The sequence below is a fragment of the Peromyscus maniculatus genome, chromosome 21 (assembly GCF_049852395.1).
Source record: "Peromyscus maniculatus bairdii isolate BWxNUB_F1_BW_parent chromosome 21, HU_Pman_BW_mat_3.1, whole genome shotgun sequence".
NCBI classification, from domain to species: Eukaryota; Metazoa; Chordata; class Mammalia; order Rodentia; family Cricetidae; genus Peromyscus; species Peromyscus maniculatus.
In genome coordinates this window covers 61243455-61262831 of record NC_134872.1, presented here as the reverse complement: position 1 = coordinate 61262831, position 19377 = coordinate 61243455, and the positions used below count along the sequence as shown (strand labels likewise).

General features: G+C 40.8%; 1 protein-coding gene across 1 annotated transcript in view; it reads left to right on the top strand.

Annotated features, from left to right (window-relative positions):
• The window catches only part of Col19a1 (collagen type XIX alpha 1 chain), a 335394-nt gene that overhangs the window by 206292 nt on the left and 109725 nt on the right, over nt 1-19377 (top strand). The window contains exon 15 of the mRNA XM_076557961.1: nt 16534-16587. Coding sequence (XP_076414076.1) covers nt 16534-16587 — 54 coding nt within the window. The remainder of the gene's footprint in view (nt 1-16533; nt 16588-19377) is intronic.

Here is a 19377-nt window from a genome sequence, read left to right as displayed (position 1 = left end):
AAACTCCAGATAGTTGGGAGGTGAACCTCAGCTGACTCTGGCCCTCAGGGTAGGGCCACAGCTAAATGAAGAAGACATTTCCCCTGAAGCCCAGCAGCTCTGTGGTACCTGGTGCCCCTGGCTCCTGGCTCATTAAAGCCAATTAGCACCACCATATGGAAACTTGCAGGTGCTCTGGGGTAGATTGTCCACTTACTGAGGTGCTAAATAAACATTTACCATCATCAGTTCCCCCAGAAAACTATCTGTACTTTTAAAGCTGTTACAGAATAGTTTTGAGTATTCCTTTTGTCAATAGACAGACACTCGTGAGACCAGCAGCACACCAGGACTAAGCTATTTATAACACAGAATGACATGGAACTTTGGGGAATGTTTTATGGACTACAAATGCTTCATACAGACTCCTCATTCTTCTTCCCATGCCTTGATGTTATGAGATATGTCAGGAGGCATTAGTAAGGTCACCATATCTCAGACCTCTTAGAACTGCATACTCTGTCTCAAAGCTCCTAGACAGGGAGACTTTTCAGCAGTCAGCCTACATTTAATTTCAGCTTGCCCAGTTTGTATTTAGAGGTAGTTTTAAAATGTTTGCCATTATTTTTGCTGTTAGAGAGAAATGCCATATGATACTCAGTTTTGTGTTTTCAAAAGCAGCTGGATAAATTAAAATATTGAAAGCGAGGTATTCTGTTGGACCACTTAACACAAAATTGACATTACAGGATAAGGTTTTCTAGCAAATAATAGAATGTTACTAACATCTCCTATATCTTAGCTTGTTAGTTCTTTTATTGGATGAAAGGTTTGAACTTCTCAGTGTATCCCAATATGGACAAACTCAAAAGCTACTTTAAACTTTAGCTCATAATATGATAACTTCTGTATTCCTTTACTTAGTGATAATTCCACTCAGAAATTTCACCTACTAACAATGTAACTAAGCATTGGCAAAACTTTAAAATATTGAAACATGAACACAAGGGTGAATGTTACAGTGTATTACATAGTATGGATTAATATGACATATTTACATAATCCAGAAGAGTACCATGGACTAGAAGAATAACATAAAACTTGTGAGAGTAGTTACCCACAGGCAGAGGTGATGAAAATAACTATAGGTGATTTTATAAGGAGTTACAACCAGGCATGGTGGACATGATTGCAATCCCAGCTGGGACAGGGTGATTGTGAGTTCAAGGCCAACATCAGCTTCGTAATGTCATAGTGAAAGGGATTTCCCATTAATCTGTGTTGTTTTGTTTATTTTTAAAGGAGAGTTGAAGAAAATACTCTGAAATTATCACTAGTTGTTAATTCTAAAATTTATCATTTATTATGCTACTCATTTTGGATAAGATCTGCTTTCAAATTTTTCTTTGCAAAATAATTTCAAAAAATCTACAAAGGCTTGTATTTACTATAGCATTAACCAAAATAACAACATAAACATCACCATATCCTAAAGAATTTTCAAGGTATAATTAATCTCACCACTTTGATATTGATGCTTGTCTAAAGAATAGTAATAGATGCAATCACAGCTTTCCTCATTAGTATAAGCTCATCATTACAGAAAGTTATATGTAATTCCATTTTCCTTATTATCTCAGTCCAAAAGCAAAAACAAACATATAATGAACACCAATTATGTTCTCATGAATTTCAGCTAGAGCAACAAACAGAATGAGGGTCTTTAACTCTGTTGCCATTGGCTTTTATAAATAAAGTTTTATTAGAACACATTATGCTCTTTTGTTCTTGTAGCTTCTCTGGTTGCTCAAAAGTAGAAATGAATAATTACGTAAAAATGTGTGACTCTCTAAGCCTAAATTACATGCTGTTTTTTCCCCTGCAATAAATGTTCCCAACTTCTGCAATATACAAAAGCCTCTGTGCTTCATAGCACCCGTTCTAATACAGATAGTCACAAAGTAAGTTTTGTATGTATGACGATATGAGACAAAGTGTAATAAAGCCGGAGAATGAGACAGTGAGTATTGGGAAGGAGGCATCAGAGAAAGTGTCCCTGCAAAGATGACTTTTGGCCAAAGATCTTGCAGAGGTGAGGGAGCAGCCTCTAAGACCTGGGAAAATCCATGCAGGCAGAAGGAGCAGATGTAAAGTTTCGAAGCATGAATTCTAAGGAGTTTCATAAGGCCATGGTGGCCAGACTGGGATGAGAAGAAAGCAGAAGTCGGCGAGTCCATGCGACCATGCTGAACCCAGCCCTGCAGGTCACTGAAGAATCGAACTGCTACCGGCTAAAGGCTGCTGTTTGTCACTTTATGATTCTAGAATGCCCATTTTATTTAAAGAATGAGGCTAACACTAAAGATGCCAGCTCTGTCTGTAAGACACTATATGCTCCTAATCCGGCAGCCGTCCTTCTTATCCACACTGAGAGGAAAAGAGAACCAAGAGCTGCTGACCACGTGCCTTGTCAATTTAAAGACATTTCTGTTGTCTTTTCCATAAGTTGTTTATATCAGTCTCAGACAGTACATTCTATAGGCTTTGTTGTCTCTTAGGCTAATAGGCTCGCCTAAGTAACATTATGTTTTACGGGGTAGGAGTATAACTCAGTAGAAGATTGGGTACTTAGTACTTATAGATCCTGAGTTTAATTCCCAGCACCAAAACATACAGTAATAACAATAATCTAAGTTACAAATGGAGTATTTAGGATTTATTTCTCTAAGGTTGATTCTAGGGAAGTGGCTGACTCACCGTGCCTACAAGTAAAGGAAACGGTTAACTTCTGTAGCCCCTTGCAGATTTAATCCTCTGGAAATTGGTAGACATTTACGTAGAGTATCACTCAACTGACACCACCCCTGTCATAAAGAAATTTACAGTCTAGTAACAGTGAAAAGCCCACGGAGATGCCTTCACAAAGTTGTACATTTCTGCTAAAGAAGATATCTCTGGTGTATTCATATATTCAGCCCACTGTCTCTATGTGGGTATTTTAATTCCTACAGTAGAAACATCAGAGACAGAGATCATGCAGTTTTGTCAGAATTGCTTACTTAATGAGTAAGAGGGAATGTCCATGGCCAGAGCTCCGACTTCTCAGTATGATGCATATTGTTTTCCATTTGGTTTCTGTTAAATTGGTGACATTCTTTTCTAAAATATAAAATGTAACCACAGCCAATAAGTAGACCACATATCTAAAGTATGGCTGAAGTGGGGCCATTGCTACTCTAGCCATTCATGTTGCTGCATAAAATAATGGACAACTGGGCTTTTTGTGTGTGTGTGTGGGGGGGGGTCTTTAAACAGCCTGAACTTACATATGGAGGGGAAAAGCATACAGCAAAAAGAAAAATATACTTCCAGATCATACTACCAGATTATGAATGTGTCAAGGACCAGATCTGTGTGTGAATTTCTCTTTAAGCTTCAATAACTGACACATATTCTTCATTTCGTGAATGCACCAATATTTATCATTCATGCATGATTGTCTTTCTTTATTTCTCTACTTGTTTGTGTTCCTCATTACCAGATCATTTCTCACTGAATTAGTAAACAAATATGTAATTTTGCTTGTTTCTCACATTAGCTTTTAAAGTTTTCTTTACTGATGATCCCAAAAGAATTGGAATTCTGCTTCAAGAGCCCCCAAAGTCCACATGAATATGTGAATATAACCATGTAATTTTGGAGACTTTCACAGACAACCATACACTGAAATTTCCTTCTTGTCTTTGAGATTTTGACATCAAAGGGATTTCACTTGCGTATGTTTTGAATGGATTTAAACCAGGTTTCTTTTTTCAATATTAAAACCAGTTGTTTTTATTTGTGAGTAGTAGTTCCTGTTCTGGATGAAATCATGATCTGTTTAGCCAGACACTCACTGGAGAACATCTGCGATATTTCCAGTATGGGGTTGATGTGCACAAAATCTGCTTTGAATAGTTTTTAATTTTTAAAAAAAAATGTTGAGTGTTATTTATCTAATATTTGTGAAATTCATACATGCAGACAAAGCATTTTGATCATATCGACCCCTTCCCCCCACAACTTCTCTATTGGCTGCCTGCATCTGATCTGCACAGGATCATGTCGGCCAACATTCCAGCATGGATGAGTGAAAGGTCATGAGATTGCACTCTAACTAAGAGCTATGGAGCTATTGGCAGGGGGTGACTGCAAGTCAGTTTTCTGCAGGAGTGTGGTCTCAAGTAGGTTTCCCATGTTCCAGTGGATGGCCCTACATTCCAGTAGATGTGCACATATGGGCAGTTCTAATTGGACTCAGTGGTTTTTATCTTCATGAAGAAAATAAAAGATAAAGAAGATAAATCAGGTTTTACCAAAGTGACTTTTTCAAAATATCAGTATAATAATTTATAAGGGAAAGCTTTCTTAATTCTCTTTTTTTCCAGGGATTGGTCTCCCAGACACGATCCAATATGGAGGGCTTTTTCTGTCAATAACTTCTTAGTGTTCTCATTTGCAACATTATTGGGATTGTTGGTTGTCATACAAGATCTATGTTTTGAAGTACAGACATTGCTTCCCTCAAGTTCCCTAAATTATAGGCTAGTCATAATGCAAAGGGGATTATAAACTACACTTATATATTCCCCATGTCTGAGTTTAAGTGGCCTTTTCCCTCCACGAAGCCTTCTGCTTTAGTTAGACCAGCCAACTGACATATTGCTCATTAATCATGCGTATTAACTGGAGTAGTTAACGTTTTGAAATCCAAATTCCCACTCTGTCCACAGGGACTAGATCTTGTTTTCTCAGTGTGATGACACATGCCTCAGACCCTGCTAATTAGGCCTTTCCCTTGGAGATTCATCCTGACATGTTTCAAGAACATTCTTCCCCCTGGAGTTCAAGTTCATTAAATTATTAATATCCTTGTATAAGTCTTGTAGGACTACTTACATAATAAAACTTTCTCCATTTTAAAAACCATAGTTCATGGTAAAGAGAGAAATTGATCTCTCTCCCTCGTATACCTTTTCTGAGTAAATAGCAAATAGTAGCTGTCACATTTATTAGCCCACAATGTTCATATAAAGTAAAAGTGTCTTACATATAATTAAGTCCTCAGCGGATGCACAAATGTAAAGAGGTCTTGTTAAACAGTCTACCTTGGATCATCTAAAATCAGTTCTACTGAACTCCTGTGTTAAGTGGTGAGCGTATAGCAGGCTGACTATGTAAGCAACCGTCTACCTACACAGGTGCTTAGAGCACTCTGACTAGATGGCCTTTTAAAGGCAAAACTCTTTGGCTTCCAATGACAATCAAGGAGTACAGCTCCGGGTCCTAACTAGGAGCCTTTGCTGCAATTTGCAAAGCCCAGCATAATCCGGCCACTCTACTGCTCACTCTTCACCAGTCAGCTGTTTCTCACTGTTCCTTGAGCAAGCCTACATCTGTCCCCTCTGCGACTGTCCCCTCTTCAGACCTTGCATGGCTCCTAGACATGCTTGTCTCAGAGCTCCCCTGAAGCCTTCCAGATTACTCTAAAACAATTCCTGTGAAAGTGCTGCCTCCTTGCCTTGTTCTATTTTTTTGTAATTTTTGTCCCTATCCAACATTCCTATATGTGTTTATTTATTATAGATGCAATAAATATAACATAGAAATAAAGATCAGTGATGGTGCAGCAAGATGGCCTGGATCTGAGTCCTAAATCTGTTTCTCATTAGTCAAACGACCTTGGATAAATCGCTGTGTTGCACATTCGTCTCATTTATAAAATGGGATCGCATCAAAGGGAATTATTAAATGAATATGTATAAATGGCTTTTACTGGAGTCACCAAGGCTAAGGTCCTATGTTATCCTTTACTTCCATTGTCCACAGTGGAACATAAGCTTCAAGGTTCTTCCAAAGCTTAATGTTTCTTGGGTGGTTAATAAAAGACCGGGTATGTATGAGCTCAACATGAGGAAAATTTCTACAAAACAGCGAAGAGGCGGCAGGCAAACAAATGAGATGCTTACAAGTCAAAATCGATGTTTCATGGAATCGAGGAGGCTGACTCTGGTACATTAGTTTTAGGATATGCTTTAGTAGATATAGCTTTACTAGATGTTTCGATCAAGAGACTTCCCTGGGGGGGAACAGAGCAAGAGTCACAAGAGAACAGAACAAGAACAGAGAACAACACAAAGGAACTGGGAAGTGGTCCAGGGGATTTTCAGCAGCAACAGCCTTTCCAGGAAATCTCAGTTTTATTCTGGAAACTAGAACTGATGAGAGCCTAGAGGAGGTAGATTGATAAGGACAGAGTCTAAATTACTTTTACCAACTCGAAGTTTCAACTGACACTATATGTTAAGTTTAAGGGAATGAAAAATAACATTCAAATAAAGAAAAAAAGCATCCCCAGTACCTGTAAAACAGTATGACCCAAGTGTTCGGGTTTTGAACACCATCGATACATTTCCCTGATATTTAATCAATGATGCAAGAAAAAAAGAGGGTGGGCTGAGAGATGCCTACAGGACATATTTGATCCACAGCTCGGTGGTAAGAGTCAGAAGAGAAAACCAGAGGTGACACATGTATCCCAGGTGTGCTGACACAGAGGCATCTAGTCAAAGCCACCCCCTGGGAGACTGCACATCTCATCTTGTCACTCGGGCTATATAATCAGCTTTTCCTGCTCATCCTTTCCTATCATCCTCATGACTCCTCTGCCTCAAAGTGACAGCTGGAGAGAGTGCCACAAGGTAGCACATTGGGGGAGGAACTTCCTTGTTATTTGCCCACATTGGAGTATCTGAGCTGCCTGTAACCAAATGAGCAAGGCTCTCCAGGTATCACTGAGTGGCTGCCACCCCTTCTTCCTAGGGGGCAGAATCCAGGACTCTGAGATCTTGGCATATTTCCTTCCAGCACCACTGTGTAAGACACTGATGGTCAATTTTTCCTAAATAAAAGATATTTGTGCCATCTCGATGGGATTGGTTTCTGAAGGCAGCATTTAAATATCCAAAAGCTCTTTAACCCACTAAGTTCAGTTCAGTTAGTCAACAACTGCACGATGAAAAGCTTTGTTTCTTAAGAGTGTGACCTTCAGTTTTGTCTTGGGTTTGATCAACTAGGGCGTTCACTTCATTCGTCAAAAATGTGTTAATAACTGAAATGTATTCCTGCGGATGTATTTGGTGCAGGTCAATTTGGTCTTTAAGAATGAACATGCAGTTCTAAAGTCACAGCTTTTTCCTTTTCCCCTCATTTTTATTTTATCATGTGTATGTGTGTATACACGCACTGCAGTCAGAGGACAACTTGCTGGAGTCAGTTTTCCCCTCCTACCATGTGTGTTTCCCAGGATTAAACTCGGGTCATCAGGGTTGGTGCCAGGCACCCTTATGCTCCACACCATTTCATGAGCCCTAAAATTCCAACTCCTAAGGATAGGTCTTCTAAAGTGTGTAACTCGGAAACTCTGAAAACGTTTCTTGTCCATACCCTGATGGAAATCACAGTGTAAGTGTCATGGGCAGTTTCTTGGTGCTGATGCTGGCCAGTAATTCAGGGCTTGTTCTTGTGCCTCTTGACTTAGACTGTGACCTGTCTGACGTTTTCACGGGGGAAATGTCACCATATTGTTTTCATGTTAGCATTTCTAGTAAGCAAGACACTATCATTTATCTGCATCGTGTGTCTCTCTACATGCCGATTTTATCTGCTCTAAATCTGAAGCTATATACTTGCTACACATCAAAGATTAAAAACCCCACAGTCGTGAGGCATGATAAGGTTTTGGAGATGAGGGAAGCTGGTGGTCCCATTCTCTGTCCCTAAGACGGCATGTAAAGCTGAACACACACACACACACACACACACACACACACACACACACACACACACACACACACACGCCGCTCCTCAGTCTAGGAACATGTGAAACAGGAAGACAGGCACATTTAACCATGTCGTGGCGCTTGCGGCTTCCACTCACCCGCTGTGGCACCAGGATATTAACACACATCACAGCATGCTCAAGATATCATCCAACCACACTCTACAAATATCATGTGTAAAATAAAAATAAGTCATAGTAAAAAAGAAAGAATTATAGAAGCAGAATAGCTGAATTGCAAGTGATCAGAATCTCTTCTCTGAGGGAACATTAATCCTGTTTTGGTAAAGTATTATTATTGATTCGGGTCATTATTTATTCAGTGTAGCCCAGGGGGCTTAGACAATAATGTCAGGACAACTTGTAGTTTGTCTTGAAAAACATCATTAGTTACTAGTGAAGTCCATTTAAAGCAAAGAATGAGTCAGCGATGACTCAGCAGATAAAGCCATTTGCGCGCGCGCGCACACACACACACACCAGAAGAATGGTGAGAGAGAGAGAGAGAGAGAGAGAGAGAGAGAGAGAGAGAGAGAGAGAGAGAGAGAGAGAGAGAGAGAGAGAGAAGGGAGGGGAAAGGCAGGTTGGGAAATTGTGGAATGATCTGAAGAATTTAAGATCGCCTGCATTCCAGGTGGAGGAGGCAGCATATGGATTCACCTCTCGACAGTTCTAGACTTATTTCAAATCTCTTGTTCATACTGAATTACATCCTCTCTGCCGTCCTTACAAGAACCACTTGTCTGACCCCTGAGGTAACAAGACCTTTATGACCAGAGTCGCTGCTGTCACAGATGTATTTTTAAATATCTTCTGAGATAGAAAACGCACTTGGGATATTACACATTCCTCACATGAGAATATGCGTGTCTCATTTTTGCACCTATCGTTGATTTTGAAACGTGGTAACTCTTTACGACATCAGTCATAAATCTTATTTCCGTTCACAATGTAAAAAAAGAAATTCAAACTTCCCAGATAGACACTAATGTTTTCCTGTGTAATTAACACCTCCTTCACAGTTGTGTATGCCACTCAAAGTGCTGTCTGCTCTTCCTTGACATTTCCCTGATACCTGTTCAGGCTGATCCAGTGCTTAAGAGTGTGAGAAATACAGACAGGAGAACCAAGAAAGATTTGAAAGGAGCCACCTGCATTTGTGACCAGTCATTCGGAGGCAGACACAGTTGGACACATATTTCCGCTTGTGGGTTTGGGGGCCTCTGTATCACCCGTGATTTGAGTCTAATTATGCTGTAACTCCTTCTTTGTCCTCATAACCCTTACCACCACCAACAAAACACCACCTGTTATATAAGAACCAAGAGTCAATTATTTGCATTCTTCTCTTCGTAATGCCCCCGGAGGGCGAAGTGTTTATAAATCAAGTGTCTAATTTAAGATGCACGTGCGTTCTTACTGCAAGTTATCCTGGAAGGATCGGGTTATACTTCTCTGTTGCCCGTTTGCAAATGCCATTCTTTTAAAGAGCCCAGCCTGCTTGACAGATTGCTGACAATAGTCACCTTCTGCCACTAATAATTTTTGCCTTGAACATAGCAAATACAGATGGATTGTTATTAGATTCTATAAATAAGTTTATTCCAGTGTGAGAATATCTTGGTTTCTTTCTTTTCTTTTCTTTTTTTTTTTTTTTTTTTTTTTTTTTTTTTTGGTTTTTGTTGTTGCTTCTCGAGACAGGGTTTCTCTGTATAGTTTTGGAGCCTGTCCTGGATCTCGCTCTGTAGACCAGGCTGGCCTCAAACTCACAGAGATCCCCCGCCTGGCTCTGCCTCCCAAGTGCTGGGATTAAAGGTGTGTACCACCACTGCCCGGCTCTTGGTTTCATTTTTAAGGTTTATAGAAATGTGTATTAAAAAGATAGGTCTCACTATGGTGCGGCTTGGTACTTTTTTCACCAAATGAACACCCTCAGTGTAACCAGCACCCACTTCAAGGAGTGGAAATCTCCCTTGTGCCTCCTCCCATAAATCACCCTCATTCGCATGGGTAACTCATTGTAATTTCTAACTGTAGACTAGTTCTCCCTGCTTGGTCATTCATATAAACTGATCAACACTGTGCTTGTAAATGTTTACATTTATTTTACTTTTTAACTGGGGCGTGACGGGGGCAGGGGGGATGTGCACATGAGTGTAGGTGCCCATGGAGGCCAGAGAGGGACATTGGATTCCCTGAAGTTATGGATGGTTGTGAGCTTCCTCCCGCGGGTGCTAGGAACCAAACTCCCGTCCTCTGTAAGAACAGTCCCCATCCCTAACCAGTAAGCCATGTCTCCAGCCCCAATGTTATGCTCTAAGGATGTATATTGCTCTATATCATTCAATTTCATTCATTTTAAAATGTTATATACTATCCCATAACTTACTCATTTTATTTAGACTTCTTATGGGCATTTGACGGTTAGATTAGTTTTTATAAATCTGTATGTATAGCTCAGAGTTGATTGTGCATTTTTAAAGATATATTATTTATTGTTGTTGTATATTTGTATGATGCAGGCGTGAGGCTAGCATGTACATGCTACAGCACATGTAACTATCAGAGGACAGCTGGGTGAAGTCAGCGCTTCCCTCCCATCTTTATGTGGATTGCTATCGTCGAACTCAGGTCATCAAGCTTGTGTCCAAATGCTTTACCCACAAAGCCATCTTGCCAGCCCGTGACTGTATTTTTGTAAAGGATTTCTCTTGCATTCTTTAGTAACTTAGCTTTTGATATTACAAACAGTGTCACATGACAAACTAGAAAATTGGATAAAGCTGTAAAAGAGTAGAGAAGGGGAGGAACTGGCAGGTATTGTTGCTACCACGTGGCAGAGATTATAGCGTGCAACATAAAATCTGCCATCCTTCCCATTTTTAAGTATATACTTAACTCACATTGTTGCAAAACAGATCTACAGAACTTTTTCACCTCCTAAAACTCAAATTTACCCTGTTAAGCAACTCCTCTCACCCTCTCAGCTCCTGGAAGCCACCATTCTATTTTCTGTCTCTATGAACTTGAATATTTAACTAACAATATGAGAGGTGTCGTGAAGTATTTGTCATGATTTGACTAGTTTGTTTCACTGAGTCATGTGATCAAGTTCCCTCCGTGCTATACTGTATGATAAAATGTCTGTACTGTATGATAAAATGTCCGTATTGTGTGATAAAATGTCCGTCCTGTTAAACTAACAACCCACTGTGTGTGCGCTCCACATTTGGTTTAGCCATCTCTCCATGGAGGGAAATGATTGGTTCCATCTCATAGCTGTTGAGAATATTATTGCAATGAACTTTGTGTTACCAGAGTCCTGGGACAGAGGCCTGACTCTGGGGGACCCAGGAGACCAAGGTCAGTTACCCAGCACCATGAAGTTCCAACCAAAGAAATAAGTGATGGTAGAAACAGGAAAATCATTTTTCAGTGTGGTCACACACGGGCAAGAAAGCACGTCTGGTGACTTCCTCACGCTGTCTTCATGGTCCTCACAATAGAAGAACAAAAGCTGGGACCAAGGGGCGTGGACAATCAAGCAGCCTTGCAAACTATGGATTGACTGATTGTCATCTCAGCTCTGGCCGAGCTGGGTTTCCTGGCACCAGGGGAGATGATTGCCTGCCTGCAAGGCTCATTGTTCCTGGAACTCGCTGTAAGCTGCAAAGGAGAGAGAACTAAAAAAGAATATGTGGCAGAGTGAAATGACGGTGGCTGGGGCCGTGACCACAGGTTCTTCCCCCAGGCTTAGCACAAGGACTGGAGACTTTTGGTGCCGCTTCCATGGTCTAGAGCGGGATATTGTAAAATCGAGTGGTCAGTGGTCCGTTGGATATGATATTCCTCTGACTCAAGGAAATATCATACTCTTTAGTGCCTTTAACCTCAAAATGAGAGGACAGTAATTAGGTTAATTTGGGGTGCGTGGATAAGGAGATTTAGACACTCCTTAAATGATGAACCTGTCTGCATGAATAGTTGGTCAGGAAGACAAATGAGAATTAGCAAAGGCAACAGGTCAAGTGTAGACCTGTAGGTCAAGTCTGGTCCTGCTTTGAGTTACCCCAGGACATCTGTGAGCTCAAGTGCTTCCAGCCTGTGCGTCCCGGGGACACATTCTGCTCCAAGAAGGATGGGTTGGGGTCTATTCCCAGAAGATCACATGCCGTTCTATTTTCAGCTTTCTGAGGAGCTCCATAATAGTTTATACAGTGATGGCCCCTTCTGGCAGTCCTGCCAGCAATCTATGAATGTTCATTTCCCCTCATGCTTGCCAACACTTGTTATTGCCTGTTTTGTTTTATTTTGTTGTTGTTTTGTTTTGTTTTGTTTTGTCTTGTCTTGTTTTTAAGTAATCTCTTTTGGAATCTTCAGCAAACTTGTGGCCACATATAAACACCGTTGTATAGAAAGGAAACTGTCACACATACACAAAATGTTTCTATGAGAAAAGACACACTTAACGCAGCCTAGCTGCCTCTGAATTTGACAAGGATCATTTTCAGTTTTGCACAGTCAACCAACTGCATTACTTTCTTCGGGCTACATTTATGAGACTTGTGGGGCTCTGTAGGACTTACTGGAGATGCCGAGACCCTCCACTTTGGAAACTCCGGCATAGGGCGGAGACCATCCATGTTAACTGGTGTTCCCAGTTTGAGCAAACACTGGGCTTAGATCATCAGGCAAAAATCTGAATTGTAATTCAAAATCTTTCTACTGTTGCCAAACAGAAAACCTCTCTGAGGTTTCCAGGGTAACCAGCGGGAGTAAATCTACAATTTTATGCTTTCCACTTTGGTTTTCAGGAATGTATTAGATTAGCGTGATCATAATAAGGCAGGAACGCTAGATCTCTCTGTGTTGGGAGGTTTGTGAAATGAGATTTATCAAAGTTGCTTCGGAACAAACAACCCCCTGACAGCAGCCACCATAACGAGGAGGGCGGTCTTTCCTAGAGCTGCAGTTGTCTGAGGTATCTGCAGGATTTCCTCCTTGCAATACCCAAGCTCCCACGTTCTGCCTTCCTTTGCAGTGGGTCTCTAAGAAGCCCTGAGATGAAAGCAGAGAAACAAGGGGAGACAAGCCTGGAGGCAGACCTGTAATAAACATTCCCCCACCAGCATGGCAGACTTCTCCCCAACACTCCCATCTACAGCCCCCACCCCCAAGACCCATGTGGCCCTAGTCAGGGCTGCAGAGCCTTGTGAGGAAAATCCTGACACTTTCCTAAAATGGAGAGGTCTGATTTTAGTCTTCCTAGGAGCCGTAGAGGTTTGTGCCTGTTGTGCGGGCTAAATTATTAGCAATAAAGTGATCCTTGTATTGTCCCCCAAACAGTAAAATTAGCAGGAGACAGACAGACAGACAGACAGACAGACAGACAGACAGACACAGAAGAAAATCTCTTAGCTCTGAGGTAGACTGCACAAAGACTTTGTTGAAGTGCAGGAGATGATGCCGTTCATGTGGGTGCTGCTGTGGCCTTACAGGGGGGGAACAAGAGAGAGAATCCCGGAGCTCCTGGGAGGGAAGAAAGACAATGTCTGAACGTGAACGTGAACGATTACTTCCACAGAAATTCTGGCCTCAATATCCCTCTCATATGTTGAAGCTCCCCTCACGGTTCTGTCCGCCTTGTACCAGAGTGCCCTCTGCAGGGCAGTGAGGCCCAGACCTGAAAATCCAAGGTCTTGCCTTGCCTATTCCCTATGCTATGCGTAATAAAGCTAGAATAAGGGGGCTGGGGGTTGCTATAAAACACACACTTAAAATTGTTCAAATATGCTTCTGGCAGTTACTAGACACTCAGGCCTTAAGCTGAAAATATGTGTTGGCTCAAGTTACCCTCACAAATATGTTCCTTTATGTTTACAACCCTTGCAAATATCTTACTTGCTTGTCCACTCTTAGGAAGGATGTACGAGCGAATCGGCCCTCCCCGCACTCAGTGGGCTCAGCCAGGCTCTGACAAGGCTAATGTAACACATCATGTAAATCAGCGGAGAAACGAGAGACTCTGGATGCTTGCCCTCACCATCAGAACCGGGAAAGCTTTTTGTTCCTCAGAGTAGCACATCAATGTTGTGTCATAGTATCTGACACTGGGTTTGTGTTAACATAAACTCTGTGATAAAAAGTGATCAACGGCCTCCTTTTCCCTACCTCCAGTCCAAGCAGATATTCATTTCTCTTTTGAAGAAAGGGGACTGTAAACAAACTTGAACCCGCCAGTTTGAATTTAACTCAACCCAAAGCACACTTGCAGAAGGAATGGATCATCTGCTTAGGGGTCTTTGATTTCCTTTCTAGTACTCTTGCAAATTAGTAAATTACACTGCTTCTACTTCTGAGTAAACTCTTTATTCTTGCTTCCTTCTCAAAGGCAATGGACTTGCACTTACTAAAAATCAAATATATTGATTTTCAGAAAATATGTACTTCGAGACTAGAAGATGTATGTATGTATAATCTGTACTGAATACACAGGATATACAATTACATATTCATTCCAATCTTACAGTCCCCCAAAGAAAGCCAAAGTTTCCATCACTTAAATAGGCAGCATATGAAAACATCACTATGGCTTTTGTAATTTAACATTTTTTTTTCTGTTCTGTGCATGTGAATTTAGAAGTATTGATGGAAAGGGTGGGTTTTATTCATACATGTATATAATGTATTTTAATCATGTTTCTCATCATTATGCTTTCTCCTCACCTCCCTCTGAACTCATTTTCCCCAACCAATTCCCCTCCTGTTTTCATTTCATAAAAAGGAAAAGAAGAAAATAAAAATGACTCACTGAGTTTAATTAGGGTTGTTTTCATAAACATGGTTAGATAAGCATGGGTGTGGGAACAAGGGCAACTTACCATTGGCCACATCACTGAAGAAGCCCACCCCGACCCCCACCAGCCATTCAGCTTCTTCTCTAGGACTAGGACCTCCTGAGATCCTCTCGTATTCCTAACAGAATGTCGACAGCTCAATCTTATGCAGGTCTTGCGTAGGTAACCACAGCTACTGTGAGTTCTTGAACGAAATGATTATTACATGATGTCCTTAACAGTTTGCCCTTGACTTATCTCCCATCGCAATTGGATCATTCATCTCCCCAGCCACAACATAGTGTTTACTTACCTCGCAAAGCTTAACCTAAGTCTAAACAGGTGCTGTTTAGACTTCCTACCCAACTTCAAGCCTGAATAGAATTTGTCAATGAAATGGGCCTTTCTGTACTTATGGTTGCAATTCTCAAACACATCAAAAGCATTGAAAAGGTTGACCCAATGCTTTTATTCTTTCAGTATCATTATCCTTGAGCCATGATGTGTATAAGTACTATCAGTGAGGCAACCACACTCTTAGTAGCATCAATGGAATGGAATAGTGGTGCTTAGGAAACCTAAGCTCAGAAACATTCCCCATTCAGAACATAGAACGCCAAAACGTAAACTGATTTTCTTTGTTCTAAGGGGAAAAGATTAAGAAAGTGATTCTTTTAAACAAATAACTAGGGGCAGAGAGAGGACTCAGTGGATACCCTGGAAGCCATATGGAAAGGTGGAGAGAAGATCTGACTCCAGAAGATATATATTCTGACCTCTGCTCAGGCTCCATGGCATGTGTACCTCCCACACATATACAATAATAGTAAATAAAGTTAAAAATAATAATAGCAACTAAACTCTTATATAATATGAGACATGTAATTTATTAACCATATTACTACAAACCTGTATTTCTGGCCCCTGCAATTGTAATTCAGCTGATTATGAATTTGGAAGTGTGAACATTGAGCTACAATAATGAGTAATATGTACGAATTATGCAGTTAGTTCACTTGTCCAGATAGAAGGAAAGAGCTAGTTCATATACTGTAGGTAGGATATATAATTTTATCAGTGCAATGCTCTTCAAACTTTAGTAAATGCAAGAATTACTGCAAGTAATTCTGAAGTACAGATTCATGGCTCTGAGCCCCTGAAATTCTTAACCAGCTTCTTAATTAATCAATCTAGTCCTTGGGTACCTCCTATAAAATTAGAATTCAGACCCTCTTTTGGAAAGTCTTTTTTTTTTCTTTTTGAGATTTTATTTTTATTTTATGTGTTTGAGTGTTTGCTTATGAGGATGTAAATGTACCCTGTACCTGCAGTACTCATGGAGGCCAGCAGGGGGTGACAGATCCCCTGGTTGTAAGCTTTCATGTGGGTGCTAGAAACTAGACCTGGGTCTTCCGAAAGACCAGTCAGGGCTTTTAACCACTGAATTTTCTCTCCAACCTCAGAAAAACATCTATTATTTCATCTAAATTGCACTCTTTATTTGAACTGAAACTACAGAGTCATGAGACAGAACGCTGATCTGAAGTCATCTTTCCCATACTGTCCTGACTTGGCTGGAGTGTCAAGATCACTTGCATGGGAAGGGTCAACAGCTATTAGAACCTGCTCATCTCAGGCAGTGTATCTCCCACCGTGATTGTGGAGAACTGACTCACTGCTTTATAGAGTTCAGTAATGTTCAAAAGCTGTGTGGACTTGCAATTTGTTTTTTAAATTGTCTTTAAAAACAATTTTACTGATTTCCATATTGCTGCCTAATATGGTTATGTTAAAATGAAATAAATCACAAGACTTACTCTATTTTCTTTTCATTTCAAGGGAAGACGAGGGAAAACAGGACCCCCAGGAAACCCAGGACCTCCAGGACCACCAGTGAGTAAATAGACTATGGTCACGTGGCAAAATAAACATACCCACTGCCACCTCATTCATTTTATTTCCCTTTATCCATTCAAGGGGTTAGGCTATCAGCAGTGCATTGGTGTTGATTAATATTGATTACAAACAAACAAATAAAAACAAGAGGGCATAAATTAAATTAGGTAGGATGTTGATTTTTATTGCACTTTTTTAGGCAAAACAGAGAATGCTTTATAAAAATTTCAGTAACTACTTTATGTTTTGAAGAAGAAAGTGAAGGTGTGCTAACAGGCAAGGGGAAGCCTTCCTGTCATTTCTAGCCATTTGACAAGGCTTCAAGACAAGTGTCTCTGAGAAGGAATTTAGATGATGAAGATGCGTGCACTAAGTGGGCCGAATGCCTGGGAAGAAGACGAATATGCTGGACCCTGGAGTGAGATCTCAACTGATGATAGACACGTTTACTGAAGAGTCAGGAAGATTAAGAAATACGTGACCATGTGAAAGGATTTACAGTTCTCTGCTCCACGGGTTTAGTTTATTGCTATGGTGTTAGGGGGAGGTGTGTGTATATTTTAAGTATTAGCATTTCAACTCAGCAATGGTTCTGATTCAGAGCGCTCGTTAAATCTTGTATTTGGAATAAAAATGGTTTATGAACTTTTTAATATAGTAAAATAGCCAATTTGTTAGACTAAGAAGAAAAGAAAGCAGTTATGTAGACCATAAATGGGTTTGATACATAGGTCAGCATTTACTTAAGAAGAAAACGTTGGGCTAAGCCATTGGTTCATTTCTGCTTGGTAATTGTGATCTAAGGAAACCGATTTCCCTAAATGACTGAAACCTTTCCTTTCATACACACATCATCCAAACTTCATCTAAAGGTACAGTCAGCCTTCATCACTTTGAGGTTGTCTCCATCATAGGATAAACTGATGACCTGTATCTACCCTACTCACAGTGTAGTTGAGGACAGCATTGAAAAGGGACAGTAATTCATTCCCCACGCGTTCTGTCACTGAACACTTACTTTTTCCAAATGTAAAATCCTCCAAAAAGAGAGCTGCTGGTTCCCAAATGATTAGAAATGAAAAGAGTTCTTCAGAATCAATCTTTTCAAGGTCATAATAACTAACGTTGTCAATAAATAGCTCATCAAAAAAAATCTAGTTGCTCTTAATTCACATTGCTCAAGTGTTTCACATTTATTTAGGGTCCTACTGAGCACTTAACTGGGGCTGGACTTGAAAAACTGAATAAGACACCGTCCTTCCTTTTTTTTGTTTGTTTGTTTGTTTGTTTGTTTGTTTTTCCCAAGACAGGGTTTTTCTGTGTAGTTTTGATGCCTGTCCTAGAACTCACTCAGTAGACCAGGCTGGCCTGGAACTCACAGAGATCCGCCTGACTCTGCCTCCCGAGTGCTGGGATTAAAGGTGTGCGCCACCACCTGGCCGTCCTTCCTTTTTATGAGATTCAAATTCAGGTGAGAGAAATGTGCAGCGAGGAAGAGAATTCAATGGAGATAACACGGTTAGTTTCTTGGAGGAATTTACAGCAAAGAATAAAGATGGAAGCTTGAAAAGTCAAACAAACAGAAGAGGAGAAGGAGCCAGCTGGGTGCCCCCTGAGGAAGGAAGACAATGTGAGCCAACACCCAGAATGTAAAACCTCTGGTGGGTAGAGGTGGGCTCCCTGCCACAGACAGCTGAGGCACAGCCCGAGGCCAACAGGGATGAAGTCAAACCTTCCCAGGGTCCTGGCAAACCTCATGGAAAGCTCTGAAAGTAAACAAAGGCCTAAGCTGGAGAGGACCAAGGCCAGATTTCACTGATGGTCACTCTAGCAACAAACTGAGAGCAGATTGCTGAGGGCAAGCGAGACTCACTGTAGCTATTTATTGCCCCTGGAGTCTCTTCTCTGCAGGATGTTTGTTACCTCTGCCTGCCTGCCTGTTTGTATTTTATTTCCATATAGAGTGAGAGGGGACTAAGAGCAATCTAGTCTATTTTTAAATAGTTTTTCTTCTTTTCTAGCACTGTAGTCTGCGTTCCAGGCGCCCTACTTCAGGACAGGGGACAAGGCAGCTAAGAGAATGGGTGGTAGGGGGCTAAGATTCTTCCAGTTGAGATCTGAGATGGTGTGTGACTCATCCCAGTAGCCCAGACTGACACGTTCCTAAAGCAAGTATGAGAAGGCCTTTGACAAGTTCAACTATAGAAAGGAAACAAAGAAAAATCAACTTTACCTCTTAAGCAATATATCTCTCAAATGAATGAATAGCTGAAATATTTATAACATTATGTTTGAGCAGTTTTTTTTTTTTTTGGTTAAAACTTTAGTCAATTTGAATATTTGAAAGGAACGAAGGAACGGGAGTCTTCAGGAGGCATTGGGCAAGGCTTCAGTAATAGAGTACTTGACTCAGTGTCCTCAAGAGAACATTCTTCCCTTTGGAGGGTTGGAGGTATTTGCTGAATCAAAGCAGTGGTGTTATTTAGGTGAGTGTCAGTGAAGATGAAAGGCATTGGGGAAAGTCTCTGATGGCCTGAGGCAACGCAAAATAATTAAACCAATTGAGTCCCTCCTTTACCCCAGGCTTCTTTGTTCTGAGGCCAAATTGGGATTCTCTCACCTCCCTAAGAAATCTTTACAGCAAAAGACACATCATTTACAAAGAATAATTTTCTCTAACCTTAGTGTTAGCGGGTGAGCTGTGTGTATGTGTATGTGTATGTGTGTAGGTGGGCATCTGCATGCACACATGCATAAAAAGGACGATATAGCCACAAAGCCACCATA